General features: G+C 31.9%; 1 protein-coding gene across 6 annotated transcripts in view; it reads right to left on the bottom strand.

Moving 5' to 3' along the window:
• LOC132756510 (synaptotagmin-like protein 5) overlaps positions 1 to 26,686 on the bottom strand; it is a 93,441-nt gene that overhangs the window by 61,471 nt on the left and 5,284 nt on the right. For 3 of the 6 annotated variants that reach the window (XM_060747594.1, XM_060747593.1, XM_060747596.1), the window contains exons 2-4: positions 19,495 to 19,824; positions 12,603 to 12,815; positions 9,325 to 9,434 (exon numbers count right to left, since the gene is read on the bottom strand). In XM_060747594.1, coding sequence (XP_060603577.1) covers positions 9,325 to 9,434; positions 12,603 to 12,815; positions 19,495 to 19,604 — 433 coding nt within the window. In that variant the 5' untranslated portion in view covers positions 19,605 to 19,824. Of the gene's footprint in view, positions 1 to 1,992; positions 2,311 to 9,324; positions 9,435 to 12,602; positions 12,816 to 19,494; positions 19,825 to 21,181; positions 21,245 to 26,686 lie in introns of those variants that run through there. The other 3 variants (XM_060747595.1, XM_060747598.1, XM_060747597.1) reach the window with 3 other exon arrangements.

The raw sequence follows: 26,686 nt of genomic DNA, 5'->3' as shown, positions 1-26,686 counted from the left end.
GATAAAAACATATTTTAAGATTTTCACGATGACATTTCTATAGCAAAGCAAAGTGCATTTTTTGAGGTCCTTTTAAAAGGAAATGATTAATTTCAGAATAACATCACATTCACATTTGTAGAAGGAACTCAGCTTTCTTATCTTTTAAAAAAAGAGGTAAAATTTTTTTTGAATCTTATTTCCAAAAAAGGGGTCATTTTTAAAGAATATTTCTCAAAAGGGGCCCGTGGGTTTTACGGGCCCTTAGAATAACAATGGGGGTAATTTCCTGGCTGGGGGGAAAATTTTTCTAACAACCGTCATGGTTGAATATGAACTGTCTCCTATACTGGGGAATTAAGCTTTTACAAAATCTGTCAAGTCAGCAAAATCTCATTTCAGCTTATGTAAATCTAATGTTACCATTAACCTGCATTCTAAAGATATTCTGCCAAGTTGATCTGCCAATGTTTTTTTAAACCATCATTCCCTGTTAAATTCTGATTTGTGCTTTTTTTCTTTTTTTTTCTTTTTTTTAACATAAATGAGTGTGTATCTTAACATTACATAAGAAATGTTTATGTTTTCTCTGCAACCAATTCATTCAAAATATCCAAGCAAAGTAGCAACATAAAGCTTACAACATTGTAACCTAGAATTTATCCAACACATTATCCTTTTGGAACAACTTCTTATGTATTTAAATAATCAATGGGTGAAAGAAATATTATTTCAGATTCTTGAGAAAGAAATCAAGATGCCAGCCATATAGTCTACCTATAGGAGCTAAATTCCTCTTTAAGAATCTGATTACTACATTTTTCAATACAAAGCAATGATTTTTATTCACCAGGGATTAATTTTTTCATTGATTTTGTAACTATGATGTTACTAAAATTGTCAATTCTCTTTGCCTATAGTTACATATAAGTTCTCCTAAATAGAGACAGAAAATTTTAATGTATCTGAGAAAAAATTAGGCAGTACCATTTATTTATATAGGTTAAAGTAAATTTGATAACAATATGCTCTACCTTATTCAAAAGTAGAATTCATATTGGCCAAAACATTTATGAAACAATTTATCTAATTTTAAACTACTCAAGTTTTGTAACAGTTACATTCTTGACAATGTCCTGCTTGGAACTGTCTTTAACATTTAAATTTCTAGCTCTAAAATGGACTGTCCTTCAATTTTTGGAACTATTCATAATCAGTTTTCTGGATATCAAGATGAAAATTTAGCTAACAGACAGTAGAGCCTGGTCAGACTGAAGGGAATTTGTGCAGGCTGGTCTGGCTCTATACTGGTGGCAAGTTTAGAGACTTCAATATAAATCAGTCAACATAACTGTCAGTCAGTCTTTAGAATGGCATTGTTCTTTATCTTGATAGTATACATTGGGCATTTTGCAACAATTAACTGTTATTAATATATAGAGTTCACAGTTAAATTAAATGAAGATCAACTACTAATAAGCCTTGAATTATTAATGACCTATATATTTGACCTTTGGCATGTGATAAGTTTATCCACTAGACATTTTCTTTGTTCACAGACAGTAATTAATTACAGAAAGATTTAAGCAAATCAATGAATGCACCCAGGATAACTTCGGACCTTCAAAAAAAAAAAAAGTATGAAATGTCAAATTAATACCTAGAGTTGTTAATAATATATGAAGTTTATGCAAAACAATATAGAAAGTCACCATGCATATTTATATATTTATATATACAGTTTGTCTTAGTACTGGCTCCTTGAACTTTTGATTTTTCTCATTGAAAGCACCATAGACCATGCCAGCAGTGACAGTTCATTAAACCAAATTAGCAGTGTGAGGATAATTACACAAATTGAGTTGCCAAGCTAAAGCATTATTTCTGATTAACTTATACATTATTAATAACAGTAGCACTTTAATTCTAAACTTAGAGATAGAAGTGTCATAATGTATCAATTACCAACATCTGATGAATAAGAAAAAACATGTTATATGTGCTGTAACATACCTAGATATATTCCTCCGTGGAAAAAAAAAATCTATATTTTTTCTAACTGACTAAACATATCCGTAAACTGAAAACCTAAATTCCGTGTATTCTTTTCTATTGAAGGAAGAACAAAATCTATTCAAACACTGGTTACAGTCAACACATTAAAACAGCCAGTGGAATAATCAATGTGATTTTATATCAGCAATATCTCTCTTGCATCACTGAGACTCCGATATACTCTTCAAGATAATATAAGAGACAAATTAATCCATAATTGGAATTAGTGAAGACAAACTAGCTTCTTAGTATCCCTATCAATCGCACTGGTTCCAGGCTTTACTTCATTAATAACAAATTGCATCAATACTATAGAAGCTCTAAAAAATTTAACCCTGCTGTGTTAATACAGACCCATTGATTGGCTAATTGATGGAATTCAGAGAAGTAAAATGTAAGCTGGATTCTGATTGGTCGAATTTTTAAATCAATACTATTGGACACAACAGAATGTCAACAAGGACCTGTTTATATGGAACAATATTTTTGTTACTACTGTGACAATCAAAATGAAACTATAGTAAAAATGTTCAATAGCAATGAAAACATGAAAGGCAAATAAAACAAGCCGTTACAGAAATGAAGGACATCATTCTATCTCTAACACTGTATTGGAATAACAGAAGCATTGAGTAAAACTCTCCTATCTTATAATGTTCGACAGTAGAACTTAAAGAATTAGGCTGACTGCCAAAAGCATACTCAAAATTTATATAAGATTTTCATACTGTGCAAATAAAATTTACAAAGTTCTAATATTTCTAGGGTTTTAAATACAACATCGTAAAAACTCATCAAACAAATTTACATTAGTGGTAAAAAAATACTAGTGTGCAACTTTTGAGCTTTTAGTACTCTAAGGTTTCCCTCAGTACATTGTTTCAGGTGAAAGTGGGTACCTAGCTATTAGTTAAACCATCAAACTGAATAGTAAATTAGTAACGTCACAAAAAAAAATCCAAAGTCTCTGAGGAAATTCAAATCCACAGCTACAGCGGTGAATGTCAACTTATTCAATGTTAGCCACCATTTCTCATTTAAAGACATTTAAATTTCAAAGTAAGTACGAAATAGCAAATAGAGCAGACCATGATCAGATGACATAGATGCAATAGCTGATCTAAGTCTGCACTGGTTTCATGGGCAAATTCAAAGTGGACAACAGGCTTAGAAGTCTATCATTTATTTACTTTCTTTTATATAATACTGATACTATAAACTATGTAGTTTTTATTTTGAATGTATTGAAGTATATTTGGGTAGTATAGAGGGTCCTGGGGGGTGGTACCTTAGGGGTAGGGCTTGGTCCCACGCCGATAACCTGTGGCTGTGACAAGGTGAAATTGCATACTGAACAAGAGAGTAAAATCGACCAGTCTGATGATATTATGGTCAAAAACATCAACGTAACATGATTAGTGACCAGTCAGAGAGTAAACCAGTCTAGACGCAGTGCCGATACTGTAAATAACATAAATCAAATATACTCTTATAAATCACAATATGTCTAATGCACCAAGTTTGTTATGTATGCCCTTCAAGCAGAAATAACCAATATTTTCAACAGAACAAAATGTAAGACTGCCGTATCCCAATCAACTTAAGATCATTATAGGTCAGTGTTGCAGTAATTGTACGACTCATTTCAACTGTCATTAATGTTTGGAAATATGTCCACAAATAATTAATGAATATGTGGCTGACAGTTTTTTCATTAATGAATACAATGTGAACAACCTGAGAATCTTGTTTTAACCAGTTACAACTTCTGTAACCAACTTCCTGAGTTACAATCAAAAACTTTTTTTTAGTCAAAAAAATCAAATAAAGTACTGTGATCATGTAATTTCAAATTGTTTCCATACAGTCAAGTCAAATGATTTTATGAATTAATATTTGTCCGCCCTTCCAACATGTGCTATCTGTAGGATGTTTCTTTTGCCTAATAAACTATTGAAAAGTGACCAAGAAATTACAAGAAATCCAATTCAACTACTCTTTAATCCCTAACAGTGAATGGATTTGTCTACTCTGGACCAAACCATTCATCAGGAATAATTAATTTCATTTAAATATACTGACTGGAGAGCAAAATAGTGTAAATCACAATCAGATGGCACTCTGGTCACATGGGTAAGAAGTCTAAGGGTTTATATAGTACACTTTAACAGAAAATGTTTTGAATTGAACAAGAATATAGCAAGTATTTATGAGCATGTTTTCACACTGAAATTTTCAGTGCTAGAAGCACAATTTGACAATCATTGTGTAAACATTTACAATTTCAATACAACTTCGGAAATATCAAAAAATGTATTTTATCAGACACTGCTTTAAATCCCTGCTGAATTTCTTAAATAGTGACTTGTCCAAATTCTATTTTTAGAACTGTCAATTTTCAATTTTGGGGATATTAGGAACAAAGTTTCAAGTTGGTCACTGGTCAGCCAACAAAGACTAGAGCCCTCAGGTCAGACTGCACAGATGTGCACACAGGTAAGGCTTTATATTGGTGGCAACGGCAAGTCATTTCCTTTTCCAGCAGGTAAGAGGTTAAAAACCTGAATGCTCTCCTTTTCCAGTTACAGCTGTGGAAAGAACACTCTGTGTAGCATAAATCAAAATTCTTTTATCACTATAATTATATACATGTAGTTGTTTTTTCTTGAATATTTTTTCCAAAGTATAAATCTAGAATCTATAACAAATAATGACATTACCAATGTCTCATTTAAATGTCTTACTAAGACATTGAAATAAACCTACATGTAAAAACATCTCGTCTTTCGATGAAAACAAGTCAAAATTAATTTTGCTTCAAAATCTAAATAAAATCATTTCTATTTTCTTTCTAATACTACAGTTAAGTCAATGACTTCTCGGCTTTTAGTGTAATGACAAGTCATTAAAGTACATCATTCTAACAAACAACCATATATATCTTATATTATACAGAGTCTATCCTTCTTATGGTGTAATTAAATTAAAAACATTTATCACATTGATTTAAATTGAGGGCAAAGACCTATATGTTCTATTTATATGTTCTAAAAGGCTGAAAACAGTCTTTTACATAAATCATGAACAACAAGTTTTACAGTACAGGCGTGACTGTCATATGTGACTTTCCAAGGGACTTTCAGAAAAAGATCTTTAGAAAGTCTCTTAATACAATCCCAAAAAGAAATGTTAAAGTTTTCAAACCATCTGATATCAAACTCAGTGCTACAGCTTTAATGAAACAAGAAAATCTATCAATTCAATTAACTAACAGTCGTGACATTTTCCTCATCATATAGCAGAGAACATTTAACCACACGAAATAACATTAGCCACTCCAATCAGAGTATTCAATTTCCTTTCTGCAATACCCAGTTATTTCCTTGTTATTAATTATTCCTGAAAGTCTTAAGCTATACTGTAGGGACAGTGACATCAATAGTTTTGAAGACAACTTGGCAACACTATCTTTGCATATTTAAGCAAAAATGTATACAGCTGCAATAAATTGCTGACAGCCAGATTTGATCATCAATTGCCAATTAAATAGTTTGAAGCCACGCAGGGTAAGCTATCTAACAAGAACTTCCACCTATAGTTCCCTTAGCTGCTGAAAGTCATAAAGTTAAAACAAAGGGAACTTTATTAAGTCCATCAATTCATGTTTAAGTTATAGCTCTTGTTCGGTGACAATTATACTCTGCAACATGTAATTATACATGTTTATTATGAATAAATATTTGATTATTAATTATGAAAAATTTCAGAAGTTAATGAGATAATGAACCAAAATTGAACCAGTGTTGTCACAATACTGACTTGGCAACAAGTTAGGAGAGCACTACTATTCTTCAAATCATTAGTGCAGCATGATTTAAAATGATGGTCTATAGGCAAGCTTTGAAAATGGCGGACCCCTCCCCAACCCCGTTATTACAATATTTATAAAAACAACCTTTTGATGAACTTTCCGGTGCATTTTAGTGCAAAATGTCTTAACTTTCTGATGCTAATGGCAAAATGTCTCACCTTTGCCTGTTTACTTATATAATTTTAGCTTATAATATCATATCACCTCCCACAATAACAATGAACATTATGCACAAAGCAGGACAAATCAGTTATCATAACCGAGTTATGTAATATATAAGTATATAACAGTAAGTGGCGGGTAGGCCGTGTTGTGAACACGTTGGACTAAGGATTCAGCTGGTCGTGTGGGATCAAATTCTGTCAGGGGCAAGCTGTTGTTTCTGTGAGCAAAAAACCAGACACTTAGTACTCCGGCTGGTTCCAGGTAGGGATTCAAGTCCGTCAGTGTTACAATAAGTTTTTTAGTTTCCAACACAATCAAACTAAAATAAATTTTTATAAACTAAACATCTGGCTGCCGGGCAAAAGCAGACACACATGCTTGCCCCTTTTCTCAAAACAAATGTATAACAATTTATGAAATATGTATGATTGTCTAATTTGTCTTATTGTTCGTTACAAGTCACCACTGGCAACAAAAAGAATATTTTAGTGTGACTCAAAACTTAGAAACAAATACATCAGACATTAAATAATGTAATAAAAATTGTTTACAATTTTATTATTTAATGATGAAGCACAAATTATTATGTCTTTCTTTTGTAAATTTTCTTCCCACACATCTGATTACATTCTAAAATTCTTTAAAGACAGTTCTGAATTACAGAGGATGTAGATTTGCACAAGATACCTAAATATTAGCAAATTAGCCAAACGCAATGCATTGTGGGTGTTTTAATGACAGGAAATCAATACAATATCATTATTTTCTCATGTACTCAACAGACATAAAACATGTGCCCAACATCATAGTTAAACTGTTACTGCATTCTGTGTGTGCAGCAAAATTCTACAAAATTTTGTTTTCTCAGATCCAAATTGTCTGTACTTTTATCTATAATAACGAAGCATTTTACCTTTTTTAGAATACATAATGTATAAGCTTTAAATAACTTTTTGTCATAGTTGCGCTGATGCAATTTCCATCATTTTTAAACTTAACACAGAGCTTAACATCCCAATTTTGGATATATTACTTTAGTTGCATGAATAGATGCGAAAAAATCTGAGAACTTTCTCTGAAAGTTTTTAACAACACATTGAAAGATGTGTTGCTTATTAGCTTCACTAATTCTATAGTTCTAATTTGCTCATAAATTCTGTTTGTCAGCACTTCTCAGCAAATAATTATCAATATTTTTTCAGTAAAGACTTAATTAATGTACTAAATCATGCCAGTGAAACAAACTTCACATCATGATAAAAGTTATATACCTACATAAAATTGTGGTTGATCGCTGATGATTTTTTTCTCTTGACAATAGTATTAAAGGGTTTTTAAACACCCCTGGCCTGGCCTTTCATGACACATGACCAATGAACAATGTGAGAGTTTGGGTTTGTTCATGGAAAAGTTATACCATATGGGTGAGCATGACTATTGAATAATATTTGGGCCCTCAGTTTTACAAGTAATTTAATGACTCATATTATACCATCTAGTACTTGTTGAAGCTGACTGTTATGAAGAATAGGAACTTCATTACTTAATTAAGAGCCTGGAACATTATGCACATAGATGAAGATTGTCCCCATGTTGCTCATTTAATAGTGGCACCAGATAGTATTCATACTAGTCAGATAGATAATTTGCCTAGAGACCGCCTGATATTATTTTTTTGCCACCAATGTAAGGCTTCTAAAACATTCCTTATATTGTCTGAGTCACTGACAACATTTCAAACTTGATAAAAATATATATTATTATGTATAAACCAAATCACAATAACTATACAAAGGTTAAGATAGTTGGGCTTTATATCATTGAAAAAAATAAAATATTTCTTCTTCAGAATAGAACTATTTGTTTTGCATCTAAAAAGCAAAAATTCTACTCAATTCGGTACCTTGAATTTCTGTCTAAATTAGGTATTGCATGCTTTCAGGGACATGATGATTTATTCCTTCAAGGCATAATTGAATTCCAATTAAAAACATCTGCTTTCTTTTACAGTATTAATTGAAAACTTCCCAAGAGAATTTCTTGAACATATATTTGTATTAGATAACATAACAGTTATAAGATGTAATACTGGTAATACGAAGTAAAAGTGAACATACTGGTAATAAGAAATACAAGTGAACATGGCAATAAGAAGTATTAGTTAACATGGTATCAATAGCAAGTTTAAGTTAACATGGTAATAAGAAGTAAAAGTGAACATACTGGTAATAAGAAGTATAAGTGAACATACTGGTAATAAGAAGTATAAGGGAACATACTGGTAATAAGAGGTAAAAGTGAACATGCTGGTAAACAAAAGCATAAGAGAACATACTTAGAAACAGAAGTATAAATGAACATACTGGTAATAAGAAGTATAAGGGAACATACTGGTAATAAGAAGTATAAGGGAACATACTGGTAATAAGAAGTATATAAGGGAACATACTGGTAATAAGAAGTAAAAGTGAACATACTGGTAATAAGAAGTATAAGTGAACATACTGGTAATAAGAAGTATAAGGGAACATACTGGTAATAAGAGGTAAAAGTGAACATGCTGGTAAACAGAAGCATAAGAGAACATACTTAGAAACAGAAGTATAAATGAACATACTGGTAATAAGAAGTATAAGGGAACATACTGGTAATAAGAAGTATATAAAGGGAACATACTGGTAATAAGAGGTAAAAGTGAACATACTGGTAAACAGAAGCATAAGAGAACATACTGGTAAACAGAAGTATAAATGAACATACTGGTAATAAGAAGTATAAGTGAACATGGCGAGAAGAACACATGGGTAATTACAAAATTTTTATCATTTGAAGCTTCCAACATAACTTCTTCATTACCAGCTATTTGACAGTCTTCCATAAAAATTCTGTGGCAAACTGTCTTAACCCAATGATCTTACAAAACACAAGCTTTGAAAATAATGATTATATCTATGCTAGTATTATGAATCGTGACCAGAGTTATTTGTGAAATCTACAAATATGACTACAAAGAAAGCTTGTGCTAATTTTCAAATAAATATGTTCAGTAGTTAATGAGATATAGAATTTTAAGCAAAAAGCTTATCCACTTAGTGCCACCCATAGCTACTCACAGATATTCAATTAACGTTCAAGATATATGCTGAAACACCCAGTGAAAATAGGCCTACCAGAACTGTACATTTCAAATAACACCAGCATGGTCCTGTTTAAGATGAAACTATTTTATTTACACTTTTATACTTTTAATTTACCTGGTACAAGCTGCATAGAAGATTTCACAAGGTCTGACCCAGATGCCCATTTTCTCAGTGGATTCTGTTCAAAGGAAGCTGCCCATTCACCTGATATCCATTTTAACTGCCTGAAAACAAATAAATAATATAATAAAAATATTTTTCCAATTCTTGTCTCACTAATAATTTCAATGATTGTATAAGTTTTCCTGTTTCTCTTTGTAATTCACTTTTTCTTTTTTCTTTTTCTTTGTGGTTCACTTTCAAGTCACAAGTTTCAGCCAGTTAAAGGTTAAAAAATCATAGAAATGTTCAAATAAATAATTATAACACCTACAAAAATTGATTGTTATTTTGAATAAACCAGGAGCAGTAACATAGCAAGGGGCAAAACTCTTTCAGTAGAATTGATAATGATAAACCATGATTTTCTCCCTTTAACTGCAAATTGGCGTAAAGTATACAGTCGTATTAACTGCAGCAAATGGATTTGTCCATCTTTCAATTTGCACAAAACCATCCATCATTTTTTAGGATTTTTTTTAAAAATGAGCTGTTTCATGATAAAACCAACATAATGGGTTTGCGACCAGCATGGATCCAGACCAGCCTGCGCATCCGCGCAGTCTGATCAGGATCCATGCTGTTCGCTTACAAACTCTTTAACAAGTAGAGAAACCGATAGCGAACAGCATGGATCCTGATCAGGCTGCGCGGATGCGCAGACTGGTCTGGATCCATGCTGGTTGCAAACCCATTATGTTGGTTTTGTCATGACACGGCTCAAATATATATTGGCTGAATAGAAACAGTGCAGACCATGATCAGACCACACAGATATGATGGCTGGTCTAATGATCTGCACTGATCACATTGGTAGAAACCAGTTGCCCATGGCAGTCTACTGGTTAGAGCACTTACAATGTTATAGTGTCTGCATATGAGCATTAACTAAATTAAAAATTGAATGAAACTAAATATAAATATAAGTGATCATCAGAACTGGTGGTTTTTTAAAGTCATGTATCTAAATATAAAATAAATATATATATATAAACATGTTACATATGCAATTAATTACTTTTTGTCACAGATGTTTCACCATTGACAACCAATTAGCTATTCATGAGAAAATAAAACAATAAATAATGTACATTTTCATTTATCTTGCACACAACAATTTTATATCTTTTATACTAAAAAGTAAGAACTTAAGAAAACTAGAACTTATTATAATGTAAAATCAATATTTAACATAGTTCTGGCATTTCTTAACATTCAGGTTTTAAAGTTTCAGAGCTGCCCTTTCAACAATGGACCAAATGCAATACAGGTTCAGATAATGGACCGATTCACATTGATCTGGCAATACAGGTACAGATAATGGACCAAATCACTTTGACCTGGCAGTACAGGGACAGATAATGGACCAAATCACATTGACCTGGCAGTAGAGGGACAGATTATGGACCAAATCACATTGACCTGGCAGTATAGGGACAGATAATGGACCAAATGGCAGTACAGGGACAGATTATGGACCAAATCACATTGACCTGGCAGTACAGGGACAGATAATGGACCAAATAACATTGACCTGGCAGTACATGGACAAGAATGGACCAAGTCATATTGACCTGGAAGTACAGGGACAGGTAATGGACCAAATCACATAGACCTGGCAATACAGGGACGGATAATGGAGCAAATCACATTGACCTGGCAATACAGGGACAGATAATGGACCAAATCACATTGACCTGGCAATACAGGGACAGGTAACAGACTTGATTACAGTAGCCATGCAATACAGGGACAGAAAATGCATCAAATCACAGGCAGTACAGGAACAGATAATGGTGGGGAAGTGAAAATATCCCATTTTTCTGGTAATTCACCATAACTGAGAAGGGACCTGGTGGGCAGGCTACAGTTACATCATTGACTAGTTATATATAACTATATATAGCTTGATTTGGTACCCGGATATAACTGAATAAATATTCACATATCATAAATTCCGTAAGAAATGCTTTAGAAAACTACATAAAAAAACAATATGATAATGAATAAAATATATAAGTTCTTAAATGAAATTGATCTAGATATCCAAAAATGACATGTAAACAGTACTTAAAATATTTGAATTAATATGAAGCAAACCGGATCTCCAGCAATGAATGTGTGGTTTTTTTTTGTTAGTCTATTAATTTTATACAGTTAATCTTGAACAACTTTACAACTCAACACTCTATATCAAAAAATATCAGGTTACCTATAAAGAGATTCTGAATTAATTACAAAAGGTTCTCTTTTTTTTTACCAACCTTCATTTATTATTTTTTTACACAATATCATTTTCATGATGATTATGATGATTATACTTAAATGAAATAAAATATTTTTCTATTGTCTTTTTTCGTTTGATACCCCTAAATTATTTAAATGTCAATGCCCGAGACCTGCAGGCAGCAACTGAATCATCCTATGCCACCAGTGCAGACTAAAATCTGGTATATCTTTAATTACCATCTAATCATGGTCTGCACTACTTGCTTAAATTCTGTCAATACTTGATATTGAAATTTTCACTAAAAATGATGAATCTTTTTTTTCCAGATAAGAAGAAGATAGACAAATTTGGCATTGTAAGGGATAAAAATAGGGAGGTCCATTTGAATCAACAGCCCTTGACTTAAATGTGACATCAAATCACTTATTTATTGTTGAAAAGCAAATGATTTTACACATAAAAATACTTGTCTCTATGAATCTTTGAGAATGCCTAATAATTTGAAATATCTGACAGTTCATAATTTATTTTTATTAGCATTTATTGAACCATTAATTTAATCATGCAATTATTTTGTCTATCTGGATTTAAACATCATGCATGCCTACAAAAAATAAATCAACATCATTAAGCTTGTTTGATGCTAATTAGAATTAATTATAACATCTTAAACAGCTAAACAGTCTGCCACTTGAAAAACTGCTTAGCAAAGTAACAACTATTGATTCTAGGTTTTATACATTTTTCACCTTCCAGATGGTAGTGGGGACACTTTAAGACTATAAGTAGACTATAAGTACGAAATTGCCGATGGACAGTCCAATGGTTAAATCTTTACACTGAAATTTGGACACAGTCTCTGTTACTTTAAATTGCATTTACCCAGCAGTGCAGACTGAAATTAAAAACATTATCCCTATTATCCACACTAATGCTTTTAAAGGATATTGCTTTGGTAACAAAATTGACTGGAGCATAATGATTAGTGCTATTATTACTATACCTTTGTTTGTAGCATAATATACACAGCCACGATCCATTAAACATAATCTCCTGACAGTTCTTGCATACTTTGTGTTTACATGACGGGCAAAGCGAGCCGCGGTTAAAAAGTATTCCCATTTCCGACCGACAACGAAGACATATCTTTGACTGATCATCCCCGGCTCTTAAAACACTGCACATACGTATTTGATTTATCTCTTTCTTCAATAAGCTGAAATGAAAAAAGTAGAACATGCATGAAAATGTCATAAAGATTGTGAATTTAAGAAAAAAAAAAAAAATTAACACAATAGTTTTTGCAGTCTTTGAAGCTAGACATAACCTTTCAAAAAGGAGACCAAATTTAGGTTGTTGCAATGTATTGTAGAATCTTACTTTAAAGGAACTCCACTGAGTTCCAAAAGCCTAAAAACATAAAATTTGAATTTCTTACTTAGATCAGCTAGAGCAGATATGCAAAGGACAGAAAGAAAATATATAGAGAAACAAATTGAAAGTCATGTTTTTGTGCTATTTTGAGTATTTAGAATAATTAATCTCAAAAACGGTCAGTGAGTAAATGATCTGAAATTTTGCAAACAACTTCACTGTTATTCAGGTCTAGACCTACATCAAACTGAACTTTAATCTTGAAAAAAAATGTTTTGAGTACAATCATATCAAGATATCTCATTGGAGTCCGTTTAAGAACTTTTGATACTATTGTTGTAAAGATATGACTGTTCTTTGAAGGGCCATCCTGCAGAAGTTGCACTGTAATTACATTTCTTTCAGCTTAATTTTTTGTAATAAAACTTTAGATATTCATCTACCAGAATGCACTGCTTCAAGTTTTAAGTTACATTAAGATCCGGGTATAAGCTAAAAAGGTTATTGTAATGTTGTTACAAAAACCGGTTTTTGAATTTATTAGGAAATGATTATATTTATATTATAAAATACTGAAGATTCTTTTTTTTTAGATAATATTTTCTTAAAAATATGGGCAGGATGTCTAATCAATTAAAATTCAAACATTCTTTATTTGAAGGCTTTTAAATACTGAAGACAGATAATGTAACTTAAATATTTGAACCAATCTTGAGCTATTCCTGGAACTAGCCAGTACTGATGTCATTTATAATCAGGAAACATGAGGTCATGACCCCTGGGTAGGGCTTGAACCCATATACCCTTTGTTGATATGTAGTCATGTTTAAGGTTTTAATTTCAATAGCATATTTTAAATTTGGCCTTTCACAACAGTCAAGTAACGGCATGTGTGCAAATCCATTCTCTAAAAACAGAATATACACTGTATGTAGGAATCTATAAGCATATAGACTGTTCCTGGAACCAAACAGTACAGTGCAATGGTTGTAAAGTTTATTGATAAAGGAAACAACTGCCTGCCATTGACAAGGACGAGGGTCTGAACCCATTTAACAACTGAGAGTTCCTTATAGATTACTTTCCGACTCATTAACCTCACGACCATAGAACCTGATACCGAAAACTCTTAATTGTAGGCTGCTACCAAAAATTGACAATATTGACATCAAGAAAAAACCTATTACATGTGCCACAAGATGACTCATAATTATTTTTATATGCTTATTTTGGAGAGACCAATATACCGGACAATGCGCTTGAATGATAAAATGGAGTGTAACTGTATAATATATGTCATTGTAAGCTAGATAAATATGTTAAGAAGCCCAGTAAAAAGAAAATGTAATCCCCTATTCAAAATGCACAACAAAACATTTTCTTTAGGATCGTGACAGAGAAAGTATTTAAAATCTTTTACAATAGAAATAGTTTATCCACAAGATGTGTAATTTTGATTTCAACTTTTCATTTAATAAAATACCATCATTCTGACCTCCCCATATACCAAAATATTATGGTAATTTAATAATTTAATTAAAGTAACTAACAATTATCAATTATTTAAGATATAACAACCTGTAATATTAACCTAGTAATATAAAACTGTCCATTTTCATTAACGATATGGGCATATCATATCTATACAAGCTTTTATATGTGTGTGAGTGCATGTGCATGCATGTGTGTGTGTGTGTGACATTCCTTGCAATTTTCACAAAATAGGAAGCACGAAGAAAGCAGTCACAGGAAGCACAAACAGTCACAGGAAGCACGAAGAAAGCAGTCACAGGAAGCACGAACAGTCACAGGAAGCACGAAGAAAGCAGTCACAGGAAGCACGAAGAAAGCAGTCACAGGAAGCACGAAGAAAGCAGTCACAGGAAGCACGAAGAAAGCTGAGTCACAGGAAGCACAAAGAAAGCAGTCACAAGAAGCACAAAGAAAGCAGTCACAGGAAGCACGAAGAAAGCTGAGTCACAGGAAGCACAAAGAAAGCAATCACAGGAAGCACGAAGAAAGCTGAGTCACAGGAAGCACAAAGAAAGCAGTCACAGGAAGCACGAAGAAAGCTGAGTCACAGGAAGCACAAAGAAAGCAGTCACAGGAAGCACAAAGAAAGCTGTCACAGGAAGCACGAAGAAAGCTGAGTCACAGGAAGCACAAAGAAAGCAGTCACAGGAAGCACAAAGAAAGCAGTCACAGGAAGCACAAAGAAAGCAGTCACAGGAAGCACGAAGGAAGCAGTCACCTCTGCCAAATGGGCTTCCAATTTAACGATAAGACACTACCCTGCCTGCACAAAATATATGTTACCAAAATATATTTTACCTAATTTGGCAACTTATATTGCTTTCATCAGATTACATAAATATCTCTTTTGTAGGTAAAACATCTAAACCCTTTGGGGCTTTTTTAAATATGTTGAAAACCCCGGACCACTTTTTTGGGCACTTGAATAAAGGGAAATTTTTTTCCAATTTTTAAAATGGAGCCCAAATACAAACAATATTACATTCAGATCAATACTGTCTACCTAGGTATTTAATCTATCCCATCTAATAACTTCGCCTTAATAGAGCTGTAAATGAGAGAAATCCCCTGTAGCACATTTAGTTATGTGAAACCAATAATTCAGTATATATTGGTATCTCTATCATAAAAATCAAAACAATCCTTCAGAGAGTAAGACAAAACAAAATTTATAGCATAATAATATAAATTATAATCAAGGCATGCATAAGAAAACATGTCACAGTGATTTTTGAGAAAGTGTTGCCAGCAAAAGTTTTAGACTGTTCAAAATATTTCATTTTGTGTAAAATAATTAATACATCATTTACTTGAAACCCTAGCACCTCCCACAAGCCCTGGGTCATTGCCCCTTCCTTTGCAGGGATAACAATGTAAAAACCTTTAACCCAGTGTCCCGACACTATTGTATAAATGCGCAGATTTTGTTTTGTTACTAAGCCACTTTTCTGGTGGCAAAGGCTAACAACTTTCAGGCCCTGGCACCAGGTTAAAGTTAAGCAGTCCAATTCATAGGCCCGAGTCAGACTACATAGAGGGTCCTGGTCATGCAATTATGCCATTTGAGCAAATGAAAACAAATATTCCCCAATGAAAACACTTCAAATTTTATATATTTGTAAAAGGACATATAGACAATTGTAAATAATGTAGTGTTGAGCTGGTATAATAATATTGTAATTTATCACCTAGTATAATATCTCACTAAACAGATGTTACCGTAATATCACCTGAACTGAAGTTACACACCTGACAATGACTCTACATGTACAGTACAAAATATAATATGTATCATTTATTTGTAATCTTTGGGCTAATTTCTGTCACTTGTTGTTACATATTGCTATTTTTGCTAATTTATTACCATTAGAATAGCCATGAGCCATTACCAATAAAGCTGGAACTGAAAGTGATTCAGCCTTTGCTGCCAGTATAAAGTCAGGCCTGAGCCTTCATTTCTGTACAATCGAACCTTGAGGCTCTTATCCGCAAATGGATATATAACCAACTGAATATTTTCAACTTGATATCCCTAAAATTGGTAATGGACAGTTCCAAAAATGGAAGCTGGGCAAGTCCATGTAGGAAATTCAGAAGGTTAAAGGTAACTTAAAGCTGCACGTCTCCAGATGAGCAAACAAGAGCTGTCGGTAGGACAGCAACGCTCGACTATTCTTAGTGCTTGATAGTAAAAAAAATGCTTGATACAGATACCTCCTCCTGTTTACAGGTTGGGGTAATGATGGTGAACAAGTGTGCAAAGTTTCAAAGCCATATGTCAATGGACTTTGAAAATATTTGAACTATTACAAAAACTTTAACGTAAATTCTAAGTCGAAAAAGGGGCATAATTCTGTCAAAATGCTTGATACAGTTACCTCCTCCTGTTTACAGGTTGGGGTAATGATGGTGAACAAGTGTGCAAAGTTTCAAAGCCATATGTCAATGGACTTTGAAAATATTTGAACTATTACAAAAACTTTAACGTAAATTCTAAGTTGAAAAAGGGGCATAATTCTGTCAAAATGCTTGATACAGTTACCTCCTCCTGTTTACAGGTTGGGGTAATGATGGTGAACAAGTGTGCAAATTTTCAAAGCCATATGTCAATGGACTTTGAAAATATTTGAACTATTACAAAAACTTTAACGTAAATTCTAAGTCGAAAAAGGGGCATAATTCTGTCAAAATGCTTGATACAGTTACCTCCTCCTGTTTACAGGTTGGGATATTGATGGTGAACAAGTGTGCAAAGTTTCAAAGCCATATGTCAATGGACTTTGAAAATATTTGAACTATTACAAAAACTTTAACGTAAATTCTAAGTCGAAAAAGGGGCATAATTCTGTCAAAATGCTTGATAGAGTTACCTCCACCTGTTTCCAGGTTGGGGTCATGATGGTGAACAAGTGTGCAAAGTTTCAAAGCCATATGTCAATGGACTTTGAAAATATTTGAACTATTACAAAAACTTTAACGTAAATTCTAAGTCGAAAAAAGGGGCATAATTCTGTCAAAATGCTTGATAGAGTTACCTCCTCCTGTTTACAGGTTGGGGTCATGATGTTGAACAAGTGTGCAAAGTTTCAAAGCCATATGTCAATGGACTTTGAAAATATTTGAACTATTACAAAAACTTTAACGTAAATTCTAAGTCGAAAAAGGGGCATAATTCTGTCAAAATGCTTGATAGAGTTACCCCCTCCTGTCTACGGGTTGGGGTCATAAATGGTGAACAATGTGAAAATTTTAAAAAGCCAAAATTTTCTATGGATTTTTAAAAATTTTTAAAACAAATTAAACAAAAAATTTTAACATAAGGGGTTTTAACCCCGACCCCAAACGCCGACGCTGGGGTGACTGCAATAGCTTTTATTTTAATTTCTTTTTTGGAATGGGTCAGCAAAAAAATTAAAAAACAATTAAACCCTATAATATAGAAAAAAATAAGAAATTAAAAATTCATTCAAGGTGACAGGCTCAACTTTTTTTACCCCTTTTTAAATTTATTTTACCCTTTTTAAATAACAGATTTAATAAGAAAAGTTTTGCATAATATAAACACATTGTTCCCCCATGCAAAAAAATTAAAAGGGTTTAAAAACACTTTTAATGTAGAAATTTTAAAAACATAAGAACACATTTTATCTTCCATTAGTCTGATCTTCCATTAATGTCAAACCCCAGGCATTCTAAAGTTTCACAAAAAAGCATAATTATGATTTAGTCTGGATGCATGGGTACTAAGGTGCATGCATTTAAAGACTAAATGTAAAAGGTAATTTTAATTATCATTTTAATCATACTAAGGGTATATAATAGTTTTTATTCATTTTAAATCTCAATGTCTTTCATTTTAATCGTGTTTTTTAAGAATATTTGAAATGCTTAGGGTATCATTGTATATAATATATTCTGAGAAATAAAATATGTTTAAACTTATCTAAACAGCATATGGAACAGTTTATGTTTTACAATTAAATGCTTCTAAAAATTTAGACAAGATCATCTTCAAAACTGATAATAAATTTGAAATACAATTTTAAAGTGTCATATTTCAAAATGATTATGTATTATAAACTAGCTGTAAAGTTAAACACATTAGGAATGTCATATATTTTACAATAAATTCATGAAATTATATGAAATATTCTTCTGATATTGTAATACAGACTAAATTATGGTCTAAATTTATATATCTATAACACTTAAGTTGTTTTTCAGCAGATACGTGTCAGGACTACAATCAAAAGAAATTAGAATAAATGTACAAGAGAATAAGTATATATGTGTGTTTGTAAGTTTCATGTAGATTAATAAGAGGGCAACTGTTTTGATATAAGTTTGAAATATATTTTGCAGAATAAATACCATAAATTCCATAATATTAATAATGTTTTTATATATATAAGAAGTGAGCTAGAAGAGAAAGTGAAGATACAGAATGGTGTTCAGTCTGAAAACTGAAAGACTTCTCAAAATAAAATTCAGGAATCTGCGTAAATGCATGTAATATGTTATTTTAATTCTTTTTAAGCTTAATTTTAAGTCTTAATTAATATTATTAAATTAAATGCTTCTGGGTATTGAATATTAAAAACCTTCAAAATCTCACAGCAGAAGGCACTCAGCCATATTAATTAAATCAGATTTATCAGGTGAAACCCGAGCACCCACACTGACCACTTGTAAAATTTCTTGTCAAAGCAAAACAAAAGCATGTTGCACTCTGGATTCATGCATAATATCAGTAAAGACTAAAAGAGTGGTTGGTCAAGTCTGAAGCCTTAAGTAAACACCAATCTGATTGCATTACTTTGGAAGTGAGATCCTATTTCCACTTACTCAACCACATTTGGTGCATTTTACACAGGTAAGGAATTCCAAGAAGCACTCATCTGGCACAACTTCCAGCACTAAGTCTCTGTCATTTTATTGCTATGGTTTCACATAAGAGGAAATAATTATTATTGAACAATAAAATTTACCTTATTTTCTGCTCCTGACCAACACGGAGTTGCTCATCTCTTTGGAGCACACTCAAAATCGAGTTCTTCTCCAGCTGAGAGAGATTCTGTACAACTTCCACACAATCCATCCTTCTAGAATTTACCTAACAAAACCTAAACTATCACTTATATATTTTATATCTGCTCAGAATTTTAAGTTATTACTACTAAATAATTCCCCCGTTGAATGATTCTATAGAGCATTTTTCATTCATTTGTTATGCATCATATCATTTTATAACTTTGTACTGCAGTTTTGCATTTTCCGATCACTGGTCCATGTCATTCTTCACATTCTGTTATGAATATCTGAAATTATACAGGATATAAATTCATTCAAGATTGAAATGCTAATTAGATGTGTGCATGATTCAATGATTCATGATTTCACTTATCTGTTCATCACCCTGCTTTCACCCTTCAAAATTTGTTTACTTGGAAAAGCCTTCATTTCTTGAATGTGAAAAAAGTTTAAAATTAATTTAAAGGGACTCAACTAAAGTTTTTTGACATGATGGGACAAGAAAATAATTATTCAAGATAAATGTTCCCTTTGATGTACATGTATATAGGTCTAGAACATCATAACTTATGTGCAAAATTTTAGATCATTCGCTCACTCCGTTTTTCCAGAATAATATGATTCCAAATCTGAAAAATTGATATCTCAAAATTGAAAAGCAATGCAATGCTTTTCACTCAAATCAGACTTAGAATTAGAACAAAAATATGATTTTCAATTTATTTTTGAGTACTGGTAATTATTTCTTTATTGCTCTGTTGCCCCAGCTGATTCAAGTAATAAATTAATTTTTTTGTTTTTTATATGTTTTTAGGCCTTCAGACCTCATTGGAGATGCTTTGATTTAAACACTTTTTGCAAGGTGTATGGTTAAGTATGTTTCATTTATAAAATAAAAAAAATATACCAAATATTCAAAATATCTAGACTACCATGGCACTCATTCACAATTTTGGGGCCAAATTCCGGTCCCATTTCCATTCCTTATTCATACATGTGAACTCTCCCACTTTTAGAGGGAGACTCCCACTTTCTGCAGCCATATTTTCAAAGACTTTTCTTAACAGAAGGGGTATTTTCACAAATTAAAGAAATCTCCCTATTTTTGATGTCAGTACTTCTTTCTTTGTTTATTGCAAATTCTAAAATCTCCCTCTTTTTTGAAGAAAAATCTCCCACTTGATCATCGAAAAAAGTTTACATTGTATGCTAATTAACATCATTTCCCGTATTTTTGAAAAAATAACAGTACAATTGCAAAAAAATAAATCATTCTTTTTTCACAATTTCTTAATTTGCATGGGAAAATATGACAGCCTACATTATATGCTATGGATGTATAAGTGTGTCATATAAGTGGGCTTCAGTTGTATTAGTGTCCTTAACTCAAACTTTTATCAGGTCTGTATATAGTAACAGAAACAATAAATTTTAATTTCAAAATTTACAGCCAGTCCAAATGACAATAAACAGATGAAATATTTTGATAAATCACTGAAAAATGTAAACAAACCAATGATAATATATAGCTATAAAAGTTTTATAATTACCAATGTATATCTACTAAACTGCTAAATATGCTGTCAATTTCAAGCATCATTTGACATGGTAAATACATGAAAAACAAATTCTAAAACTTCTCACCTTACTATACAACCTTTATCCAGGTAAATAATCACCCTTTTATTGAAATCTACATGTCCTCCATTGAAACACATTCAAATCAAAGCACCCACTATTATTAGCTGTGTTATGTGATTTTTTTACCAGCTGATTTTTACTAAACTAGGGCACTTAAGTAAATTTTTAAACAAATCTAACATAATAACGTCCCAATTCACAGACACCATAAATAAATAGCATTCCATAGACTTAAAAACATGTACATTACATAGCTGTACATGTAGCCTCTGGCATACCATGCTGTTAATACACATCTACAACAATGACCAGTAACACCTTATCAGGAATTTACTACAATAAAATCTATTTATAGCTATTAGAATAGATAATATCATTAAATCTAGATTTGTCCATAACAAAAATAATATTTGAAGAGTATAATAAAAATAAATTTCAAATTAGACATTTAAAGGCTGATTTAATGCCCCAAAAAGCTAAAAAGCTAATTGTTAACAGTTTACACAAGAACTGGTTGAACCGGGTAATGCTCCAAGAATATGTTTTGGACCTCTTGTAGTTAGTGGAGTTATGACCTGGACAAAGTTCAAAGTGCAATAATTCTAAACGTACCTAGGAAAGACCCAGTTACTGTTCTTTGCACTGTTCATGTACCCAATGAGATCTATCTGCCTACAAAGTTTCTTGTTCATATCTCTTATAGTTTCAGATGTTATGTCCGGGACAAAGTTCAAAGTGCAATAATTCTAAACGTACCTAGGAAAGACCCAGTTACTGTTCTTTGCACTGTTCATGTACCCAATGAGGTCTTTCTGCCTACAAAGTTTTATGTTGATATCTCTTATAGTTTCAGATGTTATGTCCGGGACAAAGTTCAAAGTGTAAAAATGAGCAAAGGGCAATAACTCCAAAATAATGAAAGGCAGAGTTATGGTTCTTTTGGGCTGCACTTCTACTCAATGAGATCTATCTACCTACAAATTTTCATGTTGGTACATCTTGTTGTTTCAGAGTTATGTCCCAGACAAGAAAAGCAGACAGACAGATGGACATCTGTTTGTCCGAAATGGAATAAGGGGTCATTTCTTTTTTTATTTCCTATTGTTTAATAGAGTTCCAATGGCCCCTTACTCTTTTGTTATGGAATGAAATCTCTTGTTATCTTTTGTTCCGTTTACAGTTAGATGGCCCCCTATCCCTTTTTGGTTGTGCGGACAGACGGATGGACGGACATTTTTTAAGCGGCGACTATATGCTTACCATGTGGGGTGCATAAAAATGTCACTCATTGGCAATATTTTTTTTTTTTTACATCTTTTATAATGATATAGTATTTTACAGTGTACAAACACATCTAGTCTTCATACAGTGAATGCAAAAAAAATAAAATGGTACAACTTGAATTATACAAGCTTACAATATACGTGAATGATACACAATAACCCATGTACATTGAAATGTATAGGCTTACAATCAATGATACAGTGATTTTGTTTATACACATGAGTGATTTTGTATATTGTTTATACACATGAGTGATTTTATATATTGTTTATACACATGAGTGATTTTATATATTGTTTATACACATGAGTGATTTTATATAAAAGTCAGAATACTTCTCCTATGTCCCTTAAGCGTCAGCCGGCATAGCTCAATCAGTTAGAGCGAGAGACTTGTAATCTAGACATTGTGGGTTTGATTCTCGTGCTGGCCAACTAAAATTACTAATTAGTCTTTCGGATGAGACTTTAAATGGAGGTCCAGTGTATGAGTGCTTAAACATTTGGCATGTTAAAGAACTGGAATTGGGGCATCTTTCTGTATCTCACAGTATCTTGCACTATCCTCCAAATTATAAAATGTATAAAAAGACTCAATACTATTCTAAAGGACTTGCCAATAGATGGGCAGCCAATGGCGAGTATAAATAAACTCAAATACGCACACGATGTCCTTTGTTCCTTTTGAACTGTTAAATTTTGTAAATTAATATCATTTAATTTGTTCTTATTAGCATCTATTATAAAGTCTCTATGAACATTACATGCTGCTAGAACAGAAAGTCACACAGATTTAAATAAAAAGGGGGGTTTTTTTTTTCCCTAAAAAAAACTTTTATTCTTGAAAAGGGAAAAAAATGAAATAAATACAAAATTTACTAACAAAGGGCCAAATTAATTTCCCTTAACAAAAATGTTGGGAATTTCAACACAGTATATTTGCTTTTTTAGTATACTTTTACATTTTTTCCCAAAAACATGTTTTTCATTTAAATCTGGGCCCTTTTCCCACAGAAAAAGTTTTCATGGGCTTAAATTTTTGGGTAAAAATTAAACATTTTTAAATTTTTAAACTAGCAAAACACCAAATAGTGAGAAAGTCAGTTCTTGACTTGAACTGTGAATCTCAAAATTGTTGCTGTTAAAGGATTATGCTTACATCATCAATAGAAATGTTATGCAGAACTTGGCAAATTTGTGATTAAACCGAGGGTTAATTCCCCCCGTAAACCAACAACAATTTTTTCTGTTAAAATTTAATTAAAACTTTCATTGTGCCAAAACTGTCAAAACCTTTTTTTTGTTTAATTTTGAAACCCGCTACGTAAAAAAGTTTGTTTGTTTCCCCCAGACTAGCTGGAAAATCCTAAAGTATTCTTGTTAAAGGAACTCCACCAGTTTTTGGTTTTTTACATGACACAAGACTGGAAATAATTTTCCCAAGATTATATATTCAATTTGATGTAGGTGTAGACCAATAGCTTGTATGCAAAATTTCAGATCATTCACTTACTCTGTTTTTTCCAGAATAATCTAACTGTGAAAAATGACCAAAACTTTAAAAGCGTTAAATCTGTGCTTTTCATTCAAATTCATTAAAATCAGGCTTACAATAGAACAAATATGATTTCAAATTTATTTCTTGTATATTTCTTAATTATCTTTTGCATATCTTTCTGTTTAAGCATCTCAACTGATCTTTGTAAGGAATTAAATAATAAAATTATGTATGTTTTAAGCTTTTGGACCTCAGTGGAGTTTCTTTAATTCTGAAGTTAGTCTTTTGAACAACACAGTTGAAATCTTGTTCTTATGTTCTGGAATGATTCATGTTCAGTTAAAGAACATTAAGAACAGTTCTTGAACAGTGTACTAAATGACTGTTCAAGAACATCTGTGCAAGAACTGTTCAAGAACATGGTTTTAGAACAGTTCCTGAACTTTTAAAGAAATATTAAAGTCCTTCAATTGTTCTTCAATCGTTCTTCATAGATCATAAGAATGTTTTAAGAACTGTTCATAAGCACAAGTTTTGAAAAATGTTCTAAAAATGTTCTGGTTACTAGATAAGAACAAATTTAGAACATTTCAAAGATTAAATTAACTCCAATTTAAAACCACTGGAAAGCCTATAATAAGAGATCAACATTATGTGTGTCTGCTGTTGTCTGTTAGCTGTTGTTTTGTTATTGGAATATAGTGTTTAAAGCTTTAATCTGCTGCCTGAAGCTCACAAATTTATTGTTTGAATTTTTTTTTAAAAGTGCAAACTACCAAAATAACTGTATCATTGAAGGAAATATTTTTATATATTTCTTTTGTATTTTGCTTTAAATGTGCATGCCACTATGCATGTATCAAATCAATGCCAAACTGTTAACTCCTTTACTGAAAAAAAGCAGCATATCTTGTTGCGAAACTTTTGATTCTATTTTACAATATTCATTTGTCTTTCAAAAAAAAAATACAAATAAAGTATAAGTGTATGGAAGGTTTTACAAATATGCATTTAACGAAAATATAAACTGAAATTAAAATTTCAAAAATTGGTAAAAAGGGAGACCAATCACTTCAGTGCAATGAGAAATGTGAAGGACATATCAAAACACTAAAATATATAGTCACCTGTCACTACCTTGACCTTGAAGGTCAAATGATTGAATTTTCACTGATTTTTGCAATAATTGGCTCTACCTTTGTAATTATTAAATGAAATATATTCATAATTGGACAAAAAACATTTTGGAAATTTAAGCCTTTGTAAAAGGTTAGACTGACCTTGACCTATGACATTAGAATAAAACTAAATATAAATATTTGTAAAAATAACTGTCACTATATTATGAGAATCCAATCTAAAATGAAAAAAATATATGATATTATCAACATGTCAGACTCTGAAGATTTTGACTTTTAAGAAAATATTACCTATCTAAATCAAATGAATCAATATAGAGCTAAATTGACACTTTCTGCGTACTAATTGCATTAAAAATCCAATTTCGAACACCAATTCTAACATTTTAGTTAGATATTTTTTTCTGGATCATTACCTATACATTCAATATATTGAAATGAGAAATTAGTCATCCATTTAAAATAGGTAACATGTAGGTTAGGTAATAAATCACAGTAATCCATGTACTATGATATAAGGAAAATTGTAAGAATTTACAAAAAGTTCATAATTATCTTCATGCACTGTACTTTGTATTGTAATGTAGTCAGAATGTAATGTGAAAAGTGACCCAACTGAAAAATTGTTCCAGGTAAAGTATGATTGATTTAGCATGGTTCATCCACAGGCAGGTATATTAAATGACTAATACGAGGGATGTTCAAAAAGTTCGTGGACTGCGGCTCTACTGTTCACATCTTTTAATTTGCGTATATGATTTTACAAGAGACATATACGAAAATATGTCCTTATTTAAAGATGAAAAAATCAATTCAATATGTTTGCAAATAACAATTCTGTGACAGTTACAAATCACAAGGGGTGCACAATCCGGCGCACGCTGATTACGAAACAAAATTACGTTCGTGACGTCGCAATATAAATGAAACGTTTTACCAGCGTCATTGTTTCTGAAAGTACTCTTTTTAGTGTTCAATATCCGTGGATCATATACCAAAACCATTTTTCTATTTGTGATGATGACCCGAGATATAAAGTGGTAATCTTTTCGCTCCATTCTCCGTCCGAGTGCCGCATACTTTCCGCGCTTTATCGGGATTTTTGAGTAATTTCGACACTTAACAGACAGTGTTATTAGGTTAATTCAATTGTTGATTTATAGTATTAATTTGAAACCGCCCTCGTTCGATCTTTAAACAATCTTTAATGATTATGATTATGATTATCAATGATAAAGAAAAACATTTTATCAACTGAAATTATTTTATGCGGTAAATCTACTGAACACCGGTTAGCATTAATTATCAAACGGACGAGGGTAAATACTCGTAATACAAATAATAACTACAATTATTTATTGTAAATACGCATTTATCGTGGTGAATGAAAAAAAATATTTTAATTAAATTGAATCGTTTTGTCAGAATTGAATGCATAGACCCGATGCAGAATTTAAACATGTCGGACATGTCGCAAACCTTTCATACTGTCTGGACTTCAGTTGACGTTACAAACGTCCCAACACTTTGCCGCTAAAATTCTCCGTCACCCTTTCTGTCTGTGAGCATGTATTTTCCGTATGTGAAT

Source organism: Ruditapes philippinarum, unplaced genomic scaffold (genome assembly GCF_026571515.1).
Source record: "Ruditapes philippinarum isolate M1 unplaced genomic scaffold, ASM2657151v2 ctg1318_1_1_1_1, whole genome shotgun sequence".
Taxonomy (NCBI): domain Eukaryota; kingdom Metazoa; phylum Mollusca; class Bivalvia; order Venerida; family Veneridae; genus Ruditapes; species Ruditapes philippinarum.
This window is presented reverse-complemented; position numbering and strand designations above follow the sequence as displayed.